Raw genomic sequence first — 20,800 nt, 5'->3', positions numbered from 1 at the left:
CGGGATAAATAAAGTATCTATCTATCTATCTAGTGTGATAATGAGAGGAAATTACTAGAGTTTGGCAGTATAATTTGATTCTACTGGACCTATTTTGAATATTATTACTCGTTTTTCCAACGTCTTTCAATATAAAAAGACCAGAATACATATATTTCTATGTGTGTAACTATAGTGTGAAGTGGGTTTTTAAATCGTAGCTTCAGGTGTAATAATTGTGAATGTGATTTCAAGGGCCCCTTAACAAAGTATCTGGTCTGAAAACATAGGGGGTGACCAAAAGGAGTGCCTGTTCTCAGACACCAGCCTGATCTTGGCAAAATTCAGCCTCATGTGGTTGCATTGTTTGACAAGCAAGTCTCGAGGCAGTGCTAAAAAACCCAGCGGTGGGACTGCAGTGCTTCCAGATGTGGCCTGCCTGGATCACTGGAACAGCACATCTCTTAGTGAAGATTAACAGTGAACACCCAGCATCATACTCCTACAACAAACCACACGTCAGTGCAAACGTTTTGCTTTCTGCAGATGTAGTGTGATTACGAAATAGCATGTGTGTTTCGCCTATGATGTCAGTGCTCTTGTGTTATAGCATATTGGAAAGAAAAGGCGTGTACATGTAGTATATGTAAGCTTGCATGTGTGCTTTTGCGGTTCAATGGATGACTCACTATAAGCTGTTAGTCATCTGTCCAGGGACACACAAAAACCAAGACCAAGAGTTGTGGGTGACGCCATGTGCTTTTACTGGCCTCTCAGCTATGAACACGACATGTAGGAGACAGGAAGAGTGCTTCCTGTTTATACCAGGTGCATCTTAAAAAAATTAGGATAGACTCAGCTCTTTAACACCTCTATACAAGTCAAACAGTCAGTCAAGCCTGTTGTGTTGAAGAGAAATCTGCATTTTTATTTCAAATTAGCTGAAAAGTGTTGAGCCAGTGTACTTTCTTTTCCACTGGAAACAGCTTGTATTAGCAACCTGTCTACTAGAGCATCCCCTGCCACTTTCCTGGAGAGCAACCACAACCGCTACATTGCAGAAACCGTTACACCTCTAGCACACAAACTGTACAAACGACTTCCCAACATTTTCACAAGGAAACAAAACTGAAATAAAGACAAAGTGCAACAGGATGTCATGTCTCATTCTGGTGCTTGCTGTACATCTGCATGCACACAGGGACAAGGGAGGAGGCAGTGACGGCTGCATTTGGGGGTTAACAGCAGGCAGTTAGAAAAGGGGTGTGGAAAGAGCAGGGAGAGAGAGAGGCCAAAGGAGTGGGGCCATATAAAGAGCAACAGAACACAAGCCAGGCTTTATCCTGCTTGTCTGTCCCGCTCACTTAGACCTCACAGGAAACCTACTCCCCCGGCCCTCACACATTATCACTTACCACACTTTTTACTCTCGCACACAGTCCCACCGGCTTGCTGACCAGAGAGGATGGCTGCACCCATGTGGAGAATGAATGGGCTCTGGAGAAGGATGGCTGGAGTTCTGGTGCTCTGCGCTCTATTGCTCAGCAGTGAGTACATATATATGTATATTATTATATATTACTTATAATTATTGAGTTAGTTCTGCAACTTTGATTCACTCTCACCTTAGAAAGTTATCTATCCTCTCAGAGTCTAACTTTTTTGCTGTTCCTTTGTTTTTCTCTAATATTATTGTGTTCAAATACTATATATATACTTATACTAACTAGTAGGGGGGTTTGCTTTGATGTGCTCTACCATGCCTCTCTGCTAACCATGCAGAGAGGCAGTGGGGTGGCTGCAGACACAAAGGGTCTGCTCAGGAGTGGAAAGTTGCAGTTGAGAATAATTATGCTTTACGTCCTGCAGTGCATCTCGGTGGAGCTAATGTGTGTAAAACAATTAAAACCCTACATACAAAACACAGCCTCAAAATGGGTGAATGTATTTTTATATTAAAAATAGGATGAGTTTGTTACTTTCTGTTGCACAGTGCCATATGCTAACTCTGACTGCAGTGAATTATAAAGATATTTCATGTACATATGAGTGTGTGTGAGCTGCAAACGTGCTACATATAACGATGAACATAACACAAGGATTCAACAGAAAGCTGTAATAGATTTAGTAAAAGAGTAAGTGTGTGTGTGTGTGTGTGTGTGTGTGGGGGGGGGGTTGTTTGTGTGGGTGGACTCACTGGGCAGTCCACTCCAAACCAGTCTGAGGCCTATTACTAATTGCAGGGCGATGTATGGCTTGGATGGTGTTGCTGCCTCGCTGGTTGTAAAGCAGGACTGGATCTAGTTCAGCCCAATGTAACGACTTCTCCAGAACCATTAGGCCCCATCTATGGTCACAGGGGTGGTAAATGTTCGGAGTGACCTTGGGAAGTTCTAGGAGGAGTATCCCTAGACTGATTAAAATAGCTAAGGTTTTACTTTAAAAGGGAAAAGATCATGAGATGGCGGAACATGTTCGTAGTTTGCACAATAAAAAGGCACACCACATACCGTCTGCATCAGCAGCAGCTTAACAGATGGTAATTAGATTTACATGAAAATCTAATTACTCTGGCACTCCCCACCAAGAAATTAAAGCCATGATACAGGGACAACATTTCAAGACACGACTAATAATCAACCATGTATTCTTTGTTTATTACTGTTGTTGATTGAAAAACAGCTATTCTGTTATCTTATTATCTCTGTAATTAGGATTTTGTTTGTAGCCATTCCTTATTATGATTACAGCCATGCCCATCTTTCCTTTTGCCATGTTTGCATACTGCCTATACCAGCCACTGTTTAATAATCTTTACCTGTTTATAATAGATCTTATATTGGCACGGACCTGTTGCCTCTGTTTTCGGTTTTAGCAGACACCGTCTGATTTCTACTTTAAGACTGTCACAAGGGTGTTGCCTCAAGTCTGCTGACCCGTCCTCAATTCTTTACCACATCCAACAGCGCTCCTCCGATCACACAGACTTGCTACATTGTTGACACTTGTGTCCAACTGGCATTGTGGTGCAAATTTGCAGAGGCATGGTCACATATGGGTCCATGTATCCAAAAATGGAAAACCTCTCACTTAAATGTATGGAATGTTTTATTGCGTCCACCTCCTGACAGTTATACTGTTCTTTGTTAATCATCTGCATGCTTGTTGGGCTATTACTGTTTTTGTTTTGATACATTTTGTACCACCAGCCAAGTCACAAGAGACAATTTGTCTCCTCATTGACTCTTTACAATATAGGACTATGTGGCTGCTGTGGGTTATGGGTCAGAGGTCAGGTCCCAGTGACGTTTTCACTCAAAGATACAAACAATTTTAATGTTTCACGCTGCTTTATGGCTGTCTCGATCTACATAAAGAAGACTCTTTATGTCACTCTACCCTCATGCAGAAGCGCTCCACTGCACTACTACTGTCTTATTGTGTCTTGTTCTCAGTGCAGAATCATTGTGAATCAGGAGGTTTAATCAATGTTGCATCAGATTTAGTGGCAGTGATGTCATCAGCCTCACAAGGGGCAAAGGGGGCGAGGCAGCTGATCCTAGTTCTGTCTTAAAAACATGCTTTGTAGTATTGTACAAAACAGTAAAAGAGCTCCATCCTTAAATCTTCTCATAAAGGCCTTGGGCTTACCACTAATCCGGCAACATACATGGAAGTAGATACAATGCGATGCTACTTATGGAGGGAAACATGTACAATTTCAAATACTGGGCTAAGTCAAAGACAATGTGGCATCAAGATATTAGCTGGACAGAATATACAGTATGTCGTAATTTCAGACTGCAGCTGCAAGTCTCTGAAAAGAGCAATAAATTCCAACTGTGCATATCTAAAACTCAGTTACAAACATTTGCAGCTGACCAACATCTCAGTTTAGATTTGTTGGTTAGAAACACTGATTCAGGCAAACAAGAGCAGAAGGATGAGTGGATAGGGGGTTGGATCCAAGAGAGACAGGATGAGAGCCTTTGATGCACTTGATTAGTGAATGCTTTTAACTGTGTTTATCAGAGCAAACATCTTTGTCATATATAAGCAGTCCAACCACCCTGACTGCTCGGCAAACACGTTTAGTTTATGCTCCTACTTCCCATGGCTGTCATTCAGTAGTTATGCAGGCGTGTAAATATGTAGCGCTGAAATGGGCATGGACTGCTATGTTGCATGATGTCATTCAACGCCTCTTGGAGTATGTTATAAGCTGTCTCTCTCAAGATTTTGGGGGAAAACCCGAGCTTTAAATCTGCTCTGGAGAAAGGGAAAAACATCTTGTCTTGCTCATTTCAGCTTGTCATCTACAATGACTGTTTCTGTTGCTACGTCAGGGCCTCAGGCAGAGCTAAATGAGCTGTGACAATTGCTGTTAGAATATACCACATTAACCAAGATATTCGCTCGTGCTTGCGAGATTCCAAATTTTGCTATTGCAATTGTATGCGTGTGTGTGCACGAAGGCAAAGCCATTAATACTCAGTAGGTATTCTTTGTACAACACAGACGTGGCCTTCACTGATACAAGTCATTTGAGATGGCATAAACTGAACTAAATGAATACAAAGGAAGAGGAGACACAATAAATCACAGACTGCTGAATTCTCTTAGAGAAAATGTGAGAAATTGTCAAGATTAGAACCTTGAAAAAGATTGCACAGACTTCACAGAGAGTAGAAATCATCATCCATATCGCTCTGCGCACAAATGTAATAAACTTTGTTTCTCAGACAGCAGCTTCGCCCTGCCAACGTAAACATGGGCAGAATATTGCCACTCTCTTTCTCATGGCCCTCGGCTATTGACCAGCATTCTTTCAGTCCCAAGTTGTGATGGTGAAGTTTTGATTCACGTCATCTGCTGGAGGGTGTGTTTCCTTTATATAAGCCTTGGCAGATAGTGGCCTTATGTCAGTCTAGGGTGTGTGTGTCCACTTGGGCCCAAAGTTATGGCTGAGGAGCCACGTGAGCTCAGAGTAATTAAACCTGGAGCCTGTGTTCTGTCAAACTGCCAATTTGCCTCACTGATTTGTACATGTGAGAGAGCCAGGTCAGGCTGCAGTTGAAGTCAGTAAAATATTCTAACAAACACTGCCTGTCACAAGTGTCCGTTCTGTTACCTCGTCTGCTAGCCCTCAATCACAATAACAAGGGGTGGACATTTTAAAATGTATTTTTTCTCTCTGAATTATCTTCATTTGAAGACAACTCTCTTCCAAAGAAAACATATTAATGATAGGAAAACAAAGCCACTGTCGCCACTAACTAAATGGTCATCCCTGAAAAGCAGTTGACTTGGAGAAATAGATCGTCTAGCAACAATATTTACCTAGTGAAACAGTCTTAATGAAAAGCAGACGCTGTGTTAGCATTCAAATCTTCCTTTTCCAATTACTGCTGTTCTGGTGAGCTTATTGTTCCTTGTTCCCCTGGCACCCTGCTGCAATTTTACAGCTGTTGGGTTTTACCAGCATAAAGAAAGGGAAAAAAAGGCCTCTCCTCCAGTTTCTCCTTCATTTTCAGCCCAGAAAATTTGGCGGGACAAACACTGAGGCAGAGAAACTCCAGATATATCGCTGCTCAGATCGAACCCCCCCGCCATGTTCAGCTAATGAGCAGCCCCAAGATTATAGTGTGAATTCCAAAACAAGAACTTGGAAGCACTCTGTGCTTCTTGTGTCTTCCCTCCCTTCTCTCTTCACGCCGGCCCAAAACTAAAACTTCTACAGCTCAGTGATCCTCCTCACACTGATTGATCCAAAGCTACGGTGAAGTCATACCAAACACCAGCAGAAAGCACTTGTAGCACACAGGGTATGTTGCATAACAAGGCAGGGCCGTGTCTTTATAGAGGGGTATACTGTTTACCCTGGGGAATAAAAGCACTTAATGAGCCTCGGCTGAGGCCCTTTGACTGCCAGAATAATTGCTTCTGGTAATTAATGTTCAGTAAAAAGCATGTCGTTGAAGCCATGCTTTATACTTTCTAATTGAAAACACAAGACTGTGCCATTTTGCTCTTCTTGAAGGTCCTAGGTTTAGATACCCTTTTCATTTGTACTGTGTATATATAAACCATTTCTGTGCAGGTTATTTCTTTCTTAAGACCAAAGGGCAGAGTTAGCTGTATCTGGAAGGCTAGCAGATTATTGCTGTTATTTCTCAATCTTTCACTCTGGCTTTGGCTCCTTAGCCTCGATCATATCAGAGCCAGATTGTTTAAGGCTATAGGTTTTGATATCTTTTTACAACCTCTCCCCACACAGTTCATGGAATGAGTGCATGAACATCTGCTGCTGCAGCCCAGTGCTGGTTCTGACATAGAGGAGAGCAGCTTGATGCTACGGCCTGTTGAAGCAGCTGGTGTTTCCAGTTTCTAATCCGCAACAAAATGGATGGACTGTTTTGGAAACACAGGTTTAAAGTTTCACTGCCCTGCTGAAACTTTTTTAATGACTAAATTGGAGTTGGTCAGTAGCTGCTATTAATCATAGTGCTACCTTTTCGTGCTTTGCTTTTGTGCTTCGCAAGATTTTTCTCAGCCTTTGGAGGAAAGATAAAGGTTTAAATTGGAGTAACATTTTGAATTACCACATCAAGCCACTATCATGCAGAGGACAGTCCCTACACAGTACCTCCATGATAACAGTAGGGTGTATTTAATCCCCCTCCAGGAGTGTGTGTCTGTATTCCAGAGCCAGTGTGTGTGTGTTATCTGTAGCCCCCAGCATGTGACCTCTGCAGTTCGGAGAGGTCACTGCATGCCGCATGCTGTGGCAGACACATCCTGTCCTAGGATGTGCATGGATAACATTCCACAAACCTGTTGTTAATCCCTTTTAATTTTTTTTCAAAACTATCTTGTGTTTTGTTTAAAAACACCAAGGGCGTGGGCAGGGTGGAAAAGTCAACTTTTGCCACCCGTCTATGCAGAAACAAAAATATTTATCACGTTCAGGAACCTGAGTGGTATATCTGGGAGTTATTTTCTTTCTGATTGTCACTGGAATGGCATGTAGTAGCAAGTTGACTGTATTTGGTTTCCATGAATACACTAGTTTGATTTTTTTCATACAGTCCGAGAAGTTGGACAATGTAATATTAGGGTTATTGCAGGAACTTTTATTCTAGCCTATAATGCAGACAAACGATTGTGTCTCATCTAGTGCTGAAATAGTTTTCATTATTCATTCATTCATTCAACTACATTAAGTAGTTCCGCCCTCCCAAATAGAAAGATTTGTTCTTTTTTATCTGTAAATTGAATACCTCTGAGTTTTAGCCAAGCATCGTAAAGACATTGCCTTTTTTGGTTATAAAAAAAATAACTGATGGATTAATCTATAATAAAAATAAATAGTTGCAGTCTAAGCCTCATGTCTCCATCTTGGTTAAGCCTAACCTCCCTTAGCATTTCTTTGTCCCAGAATTCCCTTGAGGGTCTGTTAGATTGAAGGAATTCCTGACTTAAGCTGAAGTGACATTTCTCCTAGTAGGGAGAAAAAAGGAAGGAGTGAGGGAAGACTTTAGGGTCTTCTGTGAACATCTGGAAGCAGAGGACATGGATAAGTAACAAGAGGAGGGTGTGGCACATCACTACAGCCAAGGTGTTGTCTCTGTAGTCTGGGTGGAGGTCAAATGCAAGTCCCAAGATTTAGAGCTGAAGCTTTTCCCCTTAAGCATGATGTCAGAGACTTCATAGCACTTTGACAGTACTGCACATATGCAAGGAGGGAAAGAGCTCCCTAAGGAGACTTACTGCAGCTGCTGTCCCCTGCTCATACTGACTGTGCCTGTTTAATGTGCGACAATGTTTGTTTCTACTGCCATTTCCTTGCTCTTCCCCACCCTAAATCAGAGGGAGGGTGATCGATGGCAGTTACAATGACTGCTACACTTCAGGAAGAGAATAGGGAAGGCTGGGACAGATGAGTGACTGAGTATGGGACCAGATAGCACCATTCAGAATTCATTTACCCTCTATCTTAAGTGCACACGCACATCTGTTTGGCTGCAGCTGCTTGAAACAGGGTGATAAAGGTAGGCAGAGCATTGTGTGCACTTACTGTAACAATCCAATCATATAGTGTGCCTCTTTTCTGGCAGAGGGTGAGCTCACTGATCTTAAACTTGATCACTGCAGGGTCCACTGGCACAGAGACAAAAACCTTGTGAAAAGGGTGAAATTGTGCCATGCTAAAAGGAAAAGCTATGGTTTACAACCTGGGTTTTATGTCTGTAGCTCTGTCAGGTAGGTTCTACCAGTTGTGATAACACTGTAGCCTCCTCACAACAGTCATTGCTGAGATCCCAGAAAAAGGTAGCATCTTTGAAAACAAGTCCAACGCAGGAAGAAACAAAAGTAGTCAGACGATCATAGAATTATACATTTACTTCACCAGTCTGAGAAAGGAATGCACCTACTGAGCAGTAGAAAAGCGTCAGTGCAAGATGCTGAAATCAAGCTGTGTGCCGCAGGATTAGACATGAAACTAGATTTCAGACTAAACACACAACAAACATCCGAAGTAACATAGTGTGTGTTTTCCCTTGTCTTACCAGGATAGTATCAGCATTTCCCCCCAGTGAGGAGGAGGAGGATTTAAAAGGAAGGAAGGAAACAGAACCAAATGTAAAAACGTAGGGTCTGGCTTTCAAAACAACTGTAAATTGATGAGGAGACACTGTCTCTTCTTCCACCTTATCATCTCTCTTTTCTGCTCTCCCCTGGGTCTACTATAGTCTGAATGTCTTGGAAATATATGATTCACCACCTGACACAGAGTGAAACCCTGGAACATCTGCACCAATCTCATCACTCCCTCATGTATGCATCAATGCAACCATGGCTCGAGTGCTACAGAACATTTTTATGCCTTTTTGTCGATCTCAGCCTTGTAATATGATATATTTTCAGTGTGGACTAGATCCTGGAATTCAAGCATTCTAAGTGATTATGTTAAATACAGGTTTGTCAGTTCAGTAATGGCCTTTCTAAATCAATTTCTCCAATTTCTCCATATATAATCCACTACAGTCAGTTGAGACATTTTTGCCAATATGCCAGGGGATTAGGGTTGCTACATTGCTTCATTTACGCACCTAATATCTAATATATTTAGAGTGTAACTGACTTTAGGAGTTGCTTACATCGTTGGTGCTTAGAGTGAAGTGTATAAAGTACAGTTGGGTCAGCCTACAACCAACTCAAAGGGTTGCAACACATTCCAGCAGCATGTCAACAATATCGCCTGTGGTCTTGTAAATCTTCATAGACTGAGCAAAGCACATGTCAGGGGCTACATGCACTAAGTATGTAAGCAGGCGGTGCTTCAAGGCTCTTGAAATATCTGGCTTTGTCCTGCCTTATAATTGCTGTTGATTTGTCCAACCACAAGCAAAGAAATGCAGCATTTGAACTGTCACTCACCATCCTTAGCATATATTGTATCCTCTCTTAAACCTATGATTTAGTTCTTTACATCTGGCATGGCTACACACCACACACCACGTCAAAGACTGGAACACCCAGGTGGAAAGCTTCAAGGAGGACAGCCAGGGCAGGAAATCCACTTGATGTAGTTCAGTAGTGAAGAGGGTAGTGAAGAGCAGGACTGAACCCAGAGCTAACAGTCTACAGCTTTGGCCTCATGCTCTCTGAGCCCATTAAAATCTCTCTGGAGACAGATCAAGGTTGTGTTTATGGAGTAGGAGTGTTATGTATGTTTCTCTATGTTTGTGTTGAGACTGCAGGTCCTAGGGCTTCATGTTGATGGTGAGGGGCCTGGCTGGAAACACAGTGAGATTTCTCACACAACTGTCTGAAGTGTCTGTGTCCACACTGTTGGAGTGGTGCTGCGTATACATTTCTGACATAGTGCACAGCATGTGACAGTTTAAAGTGAGCAGATTGGTGTGTATGTATGTGTCTGTCTATATTTCTATCTGTGCATGTAATGCAAGTTTAAACAAGTGAACCCACTAATACAATCATTTATACTGGGGAGGTAACAATTTTAGAACATATATAATCATGCTTATTCCAGTCAACACTTAATACTTAACTGTTTAGACAGTGAAATGCTGTAAAATTCCATACATACTATTTGTCCTAATAAAATCTTTATACCTATGAGGCATACACTGAGGTACTAGGTTAATTCAGTGGGGTGGAGGCTAAACAGTTTTTGTCCCACATTATTGCTCTATTAAAAATATCAGCTCAAGTCGAAGGCAATTAGCCGGAGGCTTTAATAGCACAGTTAAACATTAGGATTTATGCCCACTTGCAGCAGTTAAAATGCAGCATATGACCAGCTTTGGACAATGTTCAGCCAGTTGCCGCCACTGTCAAGAGGAAATGTATTGCAGGAGGGAGCCATATATATTACAGAGCCTGGACTACAGTGCTGGATGCATTCTATCATGGTGGCCAATTGCTAGCTGGAAAAAAATTTGTTAAGTGTGTTAAAGTCAGTCATGTTTATAGGACTGAAAACACACACTCAACATCTAAATACACCTCATTTATATAAATATATCTGGTGATTAACTAAATAATGCTAGTGCTGCACCAAACACATTTTTCTTCTGATTGCGGCATAGTTTTGGTTAGATGTTAAACTGTTTACACGCTGTATTGGTTTCCTTCCAGAGGGAATTGTTTAGAAATGATGGTGCAGAATGAACTGGATTGCAGTGCAGTTCTTGTTAGTATCTGGTTAAATTAGTTTTCACTTTTTGATAGGCATTGTGATGGAGCAGGGATGATGGGCTTGGCTGTACTAGAAAGAGTTCTATCTGTGCGTGCATGAGTGTAATAAAACAACACAAGTTAAAATTCTTGCCCTATAATTGAACAGGGCAGTCTACTAACAGTATCTAGTTGGCTACATCAACAGACATTTACCTATTATTATATTAATCTGACACTGGACTAGACTTGGATCCATTAATTTACCTAGAAAAACATCATAAGAGCTTTCCTGCTTTTCTTAACCCTTCCTTTGTCAGAAAGGTTTTAGCACCACCCAACTTAATCCCAAGATCATTACAGAAACAGGATCTCTCCCAGAGGATGGATGTGTAATCAGGAGGCCATGACCTTTTCACTGAGCTGTTTGTTTGCATAGGCTGCAGACAGTGAGAATTTGCCCATATGTGACTAGTAATTAGATAGAGCCCCTGAGAACACATGGCAAATTGGTTTGGCATCTTTGGGTTGGGCATGAGGTTTGGTTCACCAGCCCAAGCTGTTCAAATCAACCCTGTGCTCTGACCTCATTCACACAAACATTCCACTGAAAGTGTGCTAGAAATTTTATCCTGAGATACCATACATCTCTTCTGTTTCCTCCTTGAGTAGTGCTTCCCTCCTGTTAACCTCTCCTCCCCTCCACAGTTGGGGTTAGGGCTTACTTTAGACTATGGTCAGGCGTAGCAGAGATAATTGGTTGGCGATAAGGTTGTGTGCAAGCAATGTGTGCAGGGAAACGCATATCAATGGGGAAACACATTCGACACCAGTGTTCTGAACAAAACAGGAAGTTAGTTATTATAGTTTGGCCAATTTGGCTCACACCAACACGACCAGATGCAGCAGAGGCTGTGACAACTAAGGGAAGAAATTGAGGTACTTTAAAACCCTTAGTGCCTGATTGCTGCAATTTGAGTCAAAATGCTTCATAACTCAGTAAAATCTGAAAACACAGACATGATGCAAATATTTTAGTTTTTTTAGTGTGACACTTCCATAAGTCTGCTTTAAATTCACAGAAAAATATGATCCTTATAACTCCAGAACTTGCCTGAGAATTTTCAGATTTTCTCCAGTATGAAAGTATACTATATAGTGAATGTTGTCTGTACATCCATAGGTAAATCAGCCAATTGTGCCAAAAAAAATTTAATGTAATGTAAATGTAAACAAATATGGGGTAAAACCAGGGCTCAAGTTGTAGTCCTAACTGCAACCATGGCAACATTGTACTTCCTGTTTACGTTCCCAAAGCCCCCAAATTATGAAAACTTTAGTTCCAAAATGTAGGGCATAATTATCCCCCGTGTTGAAGTAGAACAAAGAATAATGATAGGAGTTACAAGATGTGGGGGGTAGCACAGTTTCGTCTGATGGGTGTCCCACGGTGTCTTTAATTTCTGTAGACATCAAAGAGCATTGATTCATCAGATGCAAGACAAAGTTTTAAGTTGCAGTCTCCCTCTGTGTACTCACTTGCTCTCCCTTTCTTGCAGATGAGGTGCTGTGTCAAACTGATGTTGCAGATGCACTTGCAGCTACATCTGGTAGGAGCCTTGTGCTTTGGAGACTTGAGAAGTTATTTTAAAAGTTTCAAAGATTTTCTTAGGTTATATCACTCTATATCCATTTCTAGGAGAGGCGATAATACCACAGTGAAATGTCAAGTGACAAACCTTGTGTAATAGTATTGTCCTTGGATTGTGTTATTAGTGACAGCTTCAGATGACGCTGCTACCCCACCTGTAGTCACCACTGTCGGTGACGCTGCTGGTAAATCTGCTTCTTCTGCTGCTCCTGGAATTGACTCAGTCCTAATGACCACTGGACCAAACCAGGTTGGAGATGCCCTAGTCACCTCAGGGACCACTGCTGCCCCCACTCCACCACCTGTGGTCCTAGATGTCAGTCATGTTATTAAATTAGTGGTGGTGAGTACCTGCCTGTATCATGTTCAGTGCTACCCTACTTTTTAACTTTTCAACATCTGGAGTTTTGGCATCTGCATAAAATCTTACAACTCAAATAAAAACTATACATGCCAATTGTTATGCTGTTTGGCCTTTTCACCAATATTTCTGTAAAATATTCCCCTTTTGTGTGTCTGTATTTGCATGTCTTTCCCTGACCTCATTTGTCTATCTATAACTATAGCTAATATGTTAGCTGACCTGGCTTCCTGTCCCCACAGCCTGACGTGAAGTGCGTTGGAGAGGACATCTCTGATGCATTTATCATGGCTGAAGTGGCAACAACTAATTGTGTGAGTATGAGTCCTACCACCACCTTTATATCATTCAGCTTGTGACAATAGTCTTCCTCTCCTCCCTGCCAACCACAGTCAGTATTGAACTACCAACGGTTGAGATTTTGGCATGCAATATTTAAGACCACAGTGAAACGAGACCAGAGAGCTGAGCCTGCTGAACTCCTGGTGACACGTTCCTTTTAGCAAGACCTTTATCTGGCCCCCTGCACGTTGGGTCCAGAGGAAGTGGATTACTCCACTTAAAGGATGAAGATTGATCTGTTTTAAAGCGCTACAGTTAAAAATATGGCCCTGATAAAGGCAGATCTTTTCTCAGACATTCCTCAGGCATTGTAAATCTTGAGACTGTGTTCCTGGCGGTAGACAAATGAAGAGGAGGGGTGATGTTTCCTCTCTTGCTCTTGGGTCCTTAAGACAAAAGGAGGAACAGTAAGGGTGTGGGTTGATTTTGTAGCCTTTAAAAAACACAGAGGTGTTTTTTTTTTTAAATGTTTTTTCACATCAGGAATGGGTGAGATATCTCTCACCCTTACAAAATAAAAATCTAACTTTAAAATGTCATATTTGGAGCTATCTCAGAACATAATTATAGTTTTCCCCTATCATGTTAAATCCTAATTATTACCTCCACCAAGGAGGTTATGTTTTCGTTGCCTTTTGGTTTTTTGTCTGTTAGCAAGATTGTGGATAAACTACTGGCCCAATTTTCATAAAGCCTGATGTAAGGGTGTAGCATGGACCAGGAAAGAACCCATTCAATTTTGGAGTGGATCCGAATCACAGGCCTGATACACAGACAGACGTATATAGTGGTTGCGCTTGCAGATTAATATATCAAAAAACACTGAGATGTTGGCCTTGGCAGAGGTCTGTGCTCTCTGATTGCCCTTCTAGTTGTATGTGCAGTTAGATGATGCCTCAAACCACAGCAAACACATGATGTTCAAATAGAACTCACTGTTACATTGTACAGTATGTATCAATGCAACAAATTGAATAAAGCAACAATGCTCTGAAGTAGTGGAAAATATGAAAGGTCCTTCTCACAGCACTCTGTAAACTACAAATGTAAACCCTCTGTAAACCCACTATGTCTAATATGTCAAACTGAAAATCTAATTGTTCGCCTTCTTCACAAATTATTTCACTATCAAATGAAATCTTTGTGTTGCGAAATGTGTTCATATGCACACCTACTGTAACTCTAAACTCCAGCCACGGGTGCAGGAGGCCACATAAGGTCAAGCAAAGCAGGGTATGAGACAATGTAGGATTCCTGAGAGTAACATGTGATGCGTCACCACCAGTGACACAGACAGATGGAGAAGAGAATAGGTTCCACTGGAGGGAATTTGATGTCCGAATTCAGCCCTCCGGAGTTCCTTCCTCTCTGCCTCACAGATCTGGGTGTTGCAACAGAGTCCAGCTGTTGGCCTACTCCCAACTAACTGAGGATTCGGGGTTTGCTCAAAGGGGTCTTCTGGGAACACTGAGAGCTGTCTGGATCACATTACAGAAAATGAAGAGTGTTCCAGAGTTGCAAAAGTTGTGCAATGAGTTGATATCATAGTTTGCGGTCAAGGTGGGAAAAAGAAGGTGTGGTCAGCAAGTTTTCCATCCCACTGCATTTTGTCTCCATTACGCACACAAAGACCTATGTGTGCTGATGGTCAGTGGGGAAAATCAGGGACACACATTTGATTGTTGGCCCCAATGAGACCCAAAAGAGATCAAATGTCTATGTATGTTTTAAGCTGTACATTTAAAATGTGAAAGTTTTTCAGGTTTTTTCATTTTTGAGTTAAGTTTGTGTTTAATTCTCTGAATCAGGGAATTCATTTTTTTCAAAATATTCATAGTTAAAATGTATTGTAATACGTGATACACTTTACATTATTTCATGAAATGTACTGCACAAAATAAGTGAAAATCAAGTCTTTGTGTCTGTTCTTATTGAGAAAGCTATTGTAAATTAGTACAAATATGTACCTTTGAAATACAAATCCTTTCTTGTAGGAAGAAACTAAACGCATTATTCAGGAGAATCCTGCAGCCTGGTGCCAAAAACAAAACTGTCTTCTAAAAATCTTTCAAGATGGAAACTCGATGAAGTTGACCAGTGATGATGGTGGGTATTGATAGCATCTATCAGTATATAATAATTTGTAAATTCACATTTTCAATTATTTGTGACACAGCAAAATACTGCATAGACCTGATAATGATGTACTGATATATTTCTCATATTCATTCTGCAGCTACATTGTCTACTTTGCTAAAAGCTCTCCAGAGTACTCAGTTGAATGACCAGGTAAGATAGCACTATATGCTACCAGCTTGAATATGATGGTGTGTAGGTGAAACAACCATGAACCCATGGGGCAAATCCTCCACTGCAGTTTGTCGTAGTATACTGTTTGAGCAGTTAGTACACAAAAAAGTACAACATACTTAACCATTTTTACTAACAGGAAATTACAAAATCATGCAATATTGGACATCAAACCGCAGCTTTGGAATGACACTGCCAGTTAAAGAAAGTAAAAGTGAAATGTCTTTTTTAAGATTTAATACTTTTTGTTTTCTAGGATTTTTCTTGAGCTACAGTGATATATAATTTATTTAAAGGTCCAGTGTGTAACTATTGGAAGAAATGCAATATAATATTCATAGGTATGTTGTCATTAGTGTATAAACACCTGAATATAGGAATCATTATGTTTTCTTATACCTTAGAATGAGTCCGGTCACAATGTTAAACCGCCATGTTTCTAGAGTAACCAAACAAACCAAACACTGGCTCTTGATAGGGGTGTTAACTTGGCTGTCTACATCGTGGATAACTGAGATGACTCTACACAGGCATTACTTTTCTTTTCAATGAACCCAAGAATAGTGATTTTGAATGTTTTCAAATTCACACAGAGATACTTGTTTTGACCACAATCTCTTCAACTTGTTTGCAGCTGGGTGCTACAAATGTTGCTGTGAACCCATCATCATCATCATCATCATCATCATCCGGTTCCTCTGTGTTTGTGGGAATACTGGTCTCTGGTTTGCTTGCTGCCCTTGCAATTACTGTAGGATACTGCAAATGCCAGCGCAGGACTGACACCAAGGGAGTAAGGCTGGTAAGCACATTTTCCGTTAAGAATGGATATTCAGTATACTATATGTTTCCACTGTGGGCTCCATTTACTTACTCTTTGGTTTACATGGCCATGCTGGCTCCCCAGGAGTTGCCTGTCAGTGGTGCATCATTCAGCACAGAGCCCGTGAATTGAAAATCATTGCCTTTTCTTCTGTAGACGCTGCATAATTCTTCATTAGATCATGTTTGCAATTATTCCAATTTGTTCACCTTAAGTGGTTCAATTATATCATTTTTAACACTGAACATATGACCTGCAAGTGTGTTTTATCATAAATATGTATTTTTTTCACCATGTGTTTGCAGCTCTCCCTCAATTTTAATTCAGTAACACTATGCTTAGATATTCTCTGGCAAGGTTCATGTTTTACTACATTTGAAATCAAAACTGATCATTTTCATGCTTTGGCATCAATTTCTGCCAGAGTTTCAATTAGGGAATGTTGCTGGCCAGCTATCACAGAGTATACATCGAGAAAGAGTGTTTGTGCATTATCCAAAGACCTACGCCCGGTCTCTGCTGCCTCATTCCTCTGCAGAGCTCACTGTTTCATCTACTAGCCAGATACAGCTGTATCACATGATAGAGACCACATTAGAGGATGTGTTTGTGTGTTTATAAGCAATAGTGGAAGGGTGTGGGGGTGGATGGATCTGTGTACATGTGCATCTTTCTATGCCTGGCAGAACTGTGCCTGAACAAAAAACAAATGCTTCATTTGATTGAGCATGCTTCTATAATGTTATAAAAAGAGCTTCATGTTAATTTCAGCCTTTCCATGACGAGTTGTTCATTTGTGGTGTATTTGCAGGCAGAGGAGGCCTATCCAGTAGATCAGGAGAACCAGGGGAACACTCTTGTGTCTGTGGCCCCCCTCAACCCCCCTCCAGAAATCCAGGAGAAACCCAGTGTAAATGGAGAGTCCCCCGAGGGAGCCAAGACCCAGCCTCCTCCTCCCACCAACGGCCACTCCACCACCAAGACAGCAGACACCGAGCTGTGAAACAATCTACAAATAACCTCTGCACAGGAATTACCCACACAAACACACACATACACACACACACATATACACACATGCCTCTGCAAACTCACCTCCCTTTCTGAATCCACGCCTGCCCAACCACAGAGAGTCCTCAGCAAAGTGGACCTCAGGGACTAGACCAATGTCCTACATCAACTCTCTTCTTGTTATGCTCCTTTTGGCTATGTGCCTCAATACACATCAGGAAAACTAGTCTGATGACGATGATGGCAGCAATGAATTATGTCAGTGATGACGAAGGCTCAGTCCCTGGGTTGTTGACGGCAGTCAGCCTGGGAACAAGAGATGGGAGATGGGCAGTTCTGGGTGGAAAGAGAGTGTATTTTAGCATTAATCAGCACTGGTTCCCATGATGACTGCAGCCTCTGGAGTCACAGCCATATATGCTGTCAACACACAGCAGGGTCTTTGCATGTCATCAGGTTTAAAGCTCCCACCAAACCTCCACTAGTAAAACAGCATAAGCACATAAATGAAATAGTTTCTAAGTTTGTTTTAAAGCCATGACAGACAAAGAGAAAATGAAACACACTGCCTTAAAATCTGTTTACAAACTACAACTTGAGAAAATCAATTTGGCGCTGATATTGTTTGTCTGATTGAGTTATTGATCTGTTGGTGTGCGAATGTGTGTATGTGTGTGTCTGCTTTCAAATCCTGTGTGTGTGTGTGTTAACTTGCATCTGTACTGTGCATGGACTGTATGTACAGTATATCCATATGTGCATTTAAGCTTGTTTACTGTATGTTTGTTTGGTTGATGGCAAGTGGTTGATTGATGTTGATTAAGTTTGTGAATGAATGATGAGTCTGAATGTGCATGTGACATTAGCCATGAAAAGTGTACAATTTTGTAAAAATGAGTTGACAGAGTGATGGCTCACAGAGTTGCAGTTGGTCCCCATGGTGAGGAGGAAAGAGTGTTAAAGTTTTAATCACACCATTTTCTTGAAGAGGTGTAGCTGCAAGGAATTCTCTAATCTATCGTCGCAAACTGTGGTGAAATCAATCACAACGCCAGCAGGCATCTTGACAGTGGCTTCATTGTCATTGCAGAAAATAAAGAAAGTGACCAACAGACTCATAAAGGCCTCAGACACAGAGCCTCTTACTGTCAGCTCTGTCCATTTGTCAGTGTTATTCTCTTTTCAATATACTGTATATGCTCTTTTTACTATCATTATTCTATTGAGCGGTATGTATAGTATTGTGCCTTTTTTGGTATTGATTTTATTACTTGTATTGTTCCTTCTATGTGCCAAAGGATTTCGTTTCACAGCTTCTGTTCTACTAAAATATGTACCTCTGTGGCACCATTACAAATTATGATCCAGGTCATACAGCAAAAAGAAATATGTTCAAGGGCTATGACTGTTCCAAAAAAAACATCTAATGGCCCAGATCTGTGATTTTCTTGTTCCTGAGATTAAACACAAAAGGAAAAATGCAATGTTTTTTAATTGAACTGGAACACAGAAATATTGTCTGATCAAGTTTGTGTAATTTCATTGCTAACTAATTTCAATGTGACTCTTGTCATTTTACTAGCATCCTGTAGTGTAAATTGGATTTAACATGAAAAAATAAAACGCAAAAAATAAATAACTTTTTATTAATTGTCAGGTTTTCTGCCTCATTTTATTTCTACATAAATATAAATACTATAATCATAAGAGTGGGTGGAAGGATCAATAGAGTTTATAACGACAGAAACATTTGCACATCCATTTACACACATCTGTGCTCTAACACACATTGAATTAAAATCCCATACAGCCCATAAGGTCACACAGCTGGTTTGCATAAGCAGTAGTAATGACATCAGTTCACACTGTTTTGTCTTTCACAGTTTGGGTGGGGCCCTGAAAACATCCACCAGCTGTCTTTTCGAAACGCCACAGGACATATTAATGAGCGCAGTGCCAGTCCAGAGACGACTCACCATACATCATCACATCATCATGTTCATATATGTGTACCTTTAACTCATTTTCTGTCACCATCCACTGTATGTGAAAGTGTGACTAATTTATTTCCCATCTGCTCACACCCTTCTTTCATCACAAGATCAATGCCCTGGTGAATTCCTACCCTGCCCTGTCCCCTTTCCACACCCTACTAGGAAAATATTTCCTCAAGGCCATCGAGCAGTGCTGTAGAACAATCCTGTTGTCACAATATGTCACAACCGTCACAAAAAGCTCATACTGCAGACATAAATATATTGGGTTAAAGACTGGCCAACTGCTGCACAGTGCAAATTTAAAAGGTGTAAATCCCGGTGCACTTGAACGCTGCTGTGTACACTCAGACATCTCTGTTATTTGCAACCTTAAACTCTGGGAGGTGAATCATCAGCAAACAAGATATTATTTTACACACAATCTCTAGATTAAATAAATCAACAGACTCCACCCATGTTAGAATATCCATTTCACTTCCCTTTAGATTGTTTTTCTGCATTCCTCAGGCTCTCCTTTCAGACATAAAGGGATGGTTCACTCAAATTACACACACAATAAAAATCCATACTCTCTCACTCATCCATAATAGTACCTTGCCAAGAAGATAGTTTGATTCACCCAGGTTTTGAGATATACATCTCTGGGTTTTCAGCCATCGGCCCAATACAATGGATATGAACTGAATTGAATTTGTGTTGCTCGCAGCATTGGGAAAAATCGACATCAACATCTCTTTCTCTGGTCTCTCCATAATCCATTGACCTTGTTGTGAACATTTTTCTATTGGAAATACTATGAAAAGTGTTTACTTGTATTTTAGGTGAACCAACCCTATACATCTTCCACCTATCGGCCCCTGTACCCCTACAGTATATCACTCCAAATCTTCTCTTCCACAGCTTTTCTTCAATGTCACACAAGTCCCCCTGCTCCTTCCTGCTCTCCTCCCTCCCATCATTCATCCCATCCAGCTATTAGGTTTCTCCACCCCTCTACTCCTCCATCCAGCCAAGAGTAGTGTATGTGCAGTGGAATCTGGGATTATGAAAAAAACTCAGCTGGTTGTTTTTATTGTGGGGTGGCTCCCCCCTCAGCGTAGTTCCAGCTGCCAAATACGTCATGTTTTCCTTCTCCATGCCAAAGCACGCCCCTTCTAAACTCATTGATGGTAAGATAATATTGGGTGGAATGGAAGGGTGGGAGGTAAAGGAGAGCACACACAAGACTGAATGGGACCCTGAGGTCAAAGGGTGTGGTCTGCCGATGAGCCTCTGTGATGAAAATTAAAAACTGATAAGCTTTGAGGTTCGTGAAAAGGTTACGTGCAATGCAAAGAGGCTGTATTAGCAAAGCAGTTCATCAAGTCTTTTATCCTGCAATGATTTTTTCCACAAAATGGAAACATGCAAGATTAATAGAAATTAATATTTTACGGCAAACCCCTCATAACTGTCTGTTACATCATGCCTCTCCTCTGCCTCGCTTTCCTATTTGAGGAGAAAATACAATAAGGAATGTTAATTCCTCTCTGGAACCACGTTTGGTGTTGATAATGAAAAACAGTGAGTCTTCCCACAATTGATAAGTTATATTCAGTGATTATTGTGGGGACCATGTACAT

The 20,800-nt window shown here is 41.1% G+C and overlaps 1 protein-coding gene across 1 annotated transcript; it reads left to right on the top strand.

The window, feature by feature from the left end:
* The first annotated feature begins 1,305 nt into the window (after window positions 1-1,305).
* Window positions 1,306-18,831, top strand: cd34 (CD34 molecule). The gene is made up of 8 exons (XM_051425584.1): window positions 1,306-1,526; window positions 12,243-12,293; window positions 12,460-12,677; window positions 12,938-13,009; window positions 15,032-15,143; window positions 15,274-15,326; window positions 15,982-16,149; window positions 16,982-18,831. The coding sequence occupies exons 1-8, from the start codon at window positions 1,445-1,447 to the stop codon at window positions 17,171-17,173; spliced, it is 948 nt and encodes a 315-aa protein (XP_051281544.1). The 5' UTR covers window positions 1,306-1,444; the 3' UTR covers window positions 17,174-18,831.
* The last annotated feature ends 1,969 nt before the right edge of the window (window positions 18,832-20,800 follow it).

The sequence above is a fragment of the Dicentrarchus labrax genome, unplaced genomic scaffold, assembly GCF_905237075.1.
Source record: "Dicentrarchus labrax unplaced genomic scaffold, dlabrax2021, whole genome shotgun sequence".
NCBI lineage: Eukaryota > Metazoa > Chordata > Actinopteri > Moronidae > Dicentrarchus > Dicentrarchus labrax.
Note: the sequence above shows the minus strand (reverse complement) of the source record. Positions and strands in the feature narration are given on the sequence as shown.

What these genes read in the sequence shown, in the direction of transcription:
- cd34 (XM_051425584.1), top strand. Translation starts at nt 1,445, where the DNA reads ATGGCTGCACCCATGTGGAGAATGAATGGGCTCTGGAGAAGGATGGCT. An exon ending in AAGTGGCAACAACTAATTGT is followed by an intron (nt 13,010 to 15,031) that starts GTGAGTATGAGT and finishes CCTTTCTTGTAG; the next exon opens with GAAGAAACTAAACGCATTAT. An exon ending in ACACCAAGGGAGTAAGGCTG is followed by an intron (nt 16,150 to 16,981) that starts GTAAGCACATTT and finishes GTGTATTTGCAG; the next exon opens with GCAGAGGAGGCCTATCCAGT.